Here is a 3,880-nt window from a genome sequence, read left to right as displayed (position 1 = left end):
AACGGATTGCTCCGGTTACAACGGTTAACGGCTAACGGGACAAACACATGTGCGATTCTGAACTGAACTGATCTCGAAGAAAAGTTTAACGGTTAACGGAGATCCTTCCCCCTCGTGCAAGAACGTTTTTTTTTGTTGTTTCTATTGCATAAATGCATAAATGGATATCTATTTTTTTTACTGTTTGTAAATTGTAACCGAAACTGAAATTGAAATTGAAAACTGAAATCGAGAGTTTTTGCTCGTATGTAAAGTATATAGAGGCAAGAGAGTTGAGCCAAGAGTGGTATGTGCCAATAGTCTGACCCACGACCCACGACCCACGACCCGACCCAAGCCCTGCCCTACACCCACACACACACACACACACACCCAGGCAAACACATCCCACAAATCTGATATCCCACATCCAAGTCTCATTTCTCAATAATAAAACGAAAGTGCGAAACCCCTTTCAAACGGATCTTCTCCGTTCCAAGCCCGCCGCCCATTCGTTCCATTCCATTCCGTTCTGTTTCCATATCTATCGATATCGTTTCGTTATTTTTGTTCAGTTATTTCTTACATTGGCAATGGACGCAGACGAAGAAACGGGCTGAGAACTACTTAAACACCCACCCACCCATACATGCAGCCATATCCCATAACAATTTGTTTTTTGTTTTTGTTGATCTGTGTGTTGTTTTTGATTCCACAATTAACTAACGAAGAATAACGGACAGGGCAGAAGGAGCTGCCAAAATCAAAATATACAAAGAGAGAAAATAAACATTTTCCTGCAGCTGTGATCCAAACAAAAAGAACAACAAAAAATAGTTCAAGTTACATGCAAATTGGATTGCGGACATCCATTGGTAGGATGAGCACCCGGAAGCAGCACGGAAGCCAGCATGGCCAGAGCAATTGCAACGGTTAATCTGAAACTGCCCACCTAGGATCTAGCATCAAATGAGCGCCAGCAACCAGCCGCTGATCCTTGAGCCGCAGGCCACTGGGCCGGCGACAACTGTTGCTGCTGCTGCTGCTGCAACAGAGGATTGCGGGACACCAGCAGCAGCAGCAGCAGCAGCATCAGCAGGGGCGGCTGTCAGCGCAGCCACAGCTGCAGATGCCCTCGACTCGTGTCTCTGCGTGGCTGGGAGTGGCAGTGGAAGCGGCGAGGTGCGGCTTAATGGTCGTGAGGAGCCAAGGAGCCTGGTGGTCAATGGCAGTCGACATGCTGGACACAAGCACAGCAACAGCAACAGCAACAGCAACAACAACCACAGCAGCAAGAGCAAGAGCAACATAAACAACAACCACAACCGCAGCAGCAGCAACAGCAACAGCAACAACAACAGCGATGAGCACAACAGCGATGGAAGCAGCGACAACAACGACATCGATGAGCCCACCGTCAAGGACGTGCTGCTGGACAACAACAAGCTGATTATCATCAAGACGCCGTTGACCAAGACGCTGCTAAAGAAGTGCACCATTAGCAGCAGCAACAACAGCAACGGCACACTGCCCCATGCAACACTGAATAACAGCAACAGCAACAATAATAATAATAACAACAGCAACAGTGCCCGCAGCAACAGCAACAGTAACAGTAACAGTAACAGCAACATTAACATTAACAGTAACAGCAGTAACAGCGCTGTTAGCAGCGCTGGCGCCAACGACTTGACAGTCGACGCCGCCTGCGTTGATTCCGGTTTGCAAGGCGGAAATAGCAATGAACAAGAAGCGTTTCCGAATGATCATCATCATCACCATTACCACCACCACCATCATCACTACCATCATCATGGCGAGGGCGGCGACAAGGGCAGCGATGGTGCTGCTGCTGCAGCCACCGGTTCGGGTTCTCGTTCTGATTCGGGCTCGGGCTCTCAATCTCCGGCGGAGCTGTCGTTGGTCAAGACCGAGCAGCAGCAGCAGCAGCAGCAGCCGGATAATGAATTAACGACAGCAACAACAAATATTTCAGCAGCAGCAGCAGCAGCAGCAGCAACAACAACAACAACGGCAACATCAGTTGCAGCAACACCAGCAACAACAACTTCAGCAAGTTTGGCGCTAAATGCGTGCCATCCGAGCAAGTGCAACAAGTGCAATTCCCACAATAATAACAGCAACAGCAACAACAATAATAATACAATAAGCAGCAACAACAACAACAATAACAGCAGCAGCAACAGCAACAGCAACAATAATAACAATAATAATAATAATAACAACAACAACAATAATATACATTACAACAATTACAATAATTACTATAAGAAAAAGTCTCGTATGCCGCCCATTTGCCGTTAGTATTGTTTTTCCATATATTGTATATTCTTTCTTCGTATCATCCCCTACCCCAAAGCCCACCCACCCTCTCACTCGACCAACGCCCCCCCCCCCCCACAGCCACAGTCACACCCCTTTAGCACAGCCTCCTGCAGCTCATCTTATTTCCTTTACCCTCTACCAACAAATTCTAGTCAAACAAATTAAACAACCAACCAAAATTATGAAAACAAATGCGAAAATGAATACAAATTTCAAACAAATTCAAAAGTGCAAATAAATGTGAACAAATTGGAAAATATTCAAGAATTGGCAATCCCAAAGCACCACCACCAACCCCACCCCGCACCACCACCAATCCACCACCAATCCACCACCCTGTTGGAAATGCATTTGTGTTGGAGCCTGCCCTGCCCCAAGGTAGCGAGCAGCGGGCAGCGGCTGTCTAGATGCTTCCCGAACCCGAAGTCACAATAATACCAAAAACAAGAAAAACAAAAACAAAGATACCAAAACACACACACACAACAACAAGCAGAGGCAACACACAAATGCACAAAAAGATAAGAAACAGCAAGAAGAAAAAGCAAAACAAAAACAAGAAAATCAAACCAATCGGCAAAGAAGAGAATTTTTTGTTTTTATCCAAATTTGAGAAATTTGATAAATTGGCAAAGACAAGAACAAACCAAATTACAATGACATCCATAGGTAATTTTGTGACTACAATATATCCTTCCGCACACCAAAACTAACCAGACCCCAGCCCACCCTGGACCCACTGCTGAGAGTTTCTAGAGCTGAAAATGGGGGCAAGAATGATTCAAAATTGAAACTCAAGCACTAAGCTTTGTGAGTAACTCCCCCAATTTCAGTCTCTCTCCGATTCTCTCGCACCTAAGCCCGCTACCCGATTCCTTATGTACAGATTGCTAAACATACAAATATCTAATATCTATCTAAAATATATAAAATATCAATCAAATATTACTTCAATTGAATGCATATTGAACATCTCAAATAATTCTATACAATTCTTTTTGGTGCACAATCCCATAAACGAACGGCTAATGTAATTTTAAGGAATTCAAATTTAAGCTTACTCGATTTGGGTACTTCTCAACACTCTAACAAATATATTTATAACTTCTCCAACAAGAGAACAGCACACAACTGCATACAACATGTACATCTATGTACACTGGAATGCAGTTTCTGTTGATCTTCAGCTGGAACAGGTACACAACACAAAAGATAGCACCAGGAGGGGGGTATGGCTATATCTGTTTTCCACATGCATGTCTCCCCTTATACGGACACAATGTATGGACAATATTTGTTGGCTCCACGCGCCTCTACAGAAACACTGGCGAAAGATATACGCTGAGAAGAGAAGAGAAGAGTGGCAGAGACAGGGGCAGGGGCAGGCGGCACGCATGGTTTTATTGTTTAGAATAATCTTGCGCTTGATAATGAAAATAGGTCAAATTTTAAAAATACACACACAAACGACATTGTAGTCGTTCCCCAGTCATCAGCGCCAGCGTCAGCGTCAGCGTCGTCGGCCAGACGTAAGAGCGTAAACGACAGAGAGAGA

The 3,880-nt window shown here is 44.7% G+C and overlaps 1 protein-coding gene across 2 annotated transcripts in view; it reads left to right on the top strand.

The window, feature by feature from the left end:
* Window positions 1-2,603: 2,603 nt before the first annotated feature.
* LOC117581110 (hormone receptor 4) overlaps window positions 2,604-3,880 on the top strand; it is a 9,102-nt gene continuing 7,825 nt past the window's right edge. Inside the window, exon 1 of one of the 2 annotated variants that reach the window (XM_034268013.1) lies at window positions 2,604-2,994. In XM_034268013.1, coding sequence (XP_034123904.1) covers window positions 2,733-2,994 — 262 coding nt within the window. In that variant the 5' untranslated portion in view covers window positions 2,604-2,732. The remainder of the gene's footprint in view (window positions 2,995-3,880) is intronic. The other variant, XM_034268014.1, reaches the window with a different exon arrangement.

Source organism: Drosophila guanche, unplaced genomic scaffold, assembly GCF_900245975.1.
Source record: "Drosophila guanche unplaced genomic scaffold, DGUA_6, whole genome shotgun sequence".
In the NCBI taxonomy this organism is placed as follows: domain Eukaryota; kingdom Metazoa; phylum Arthropoda; class Insecta; order Diptera; family Drosophilidae; genus Drosophila; species Drosophila guanche.
Note: the sequence above shows the minus strand (reverse complement) of the source record. Positions and strands in the feature narration are given on the sequence as shown.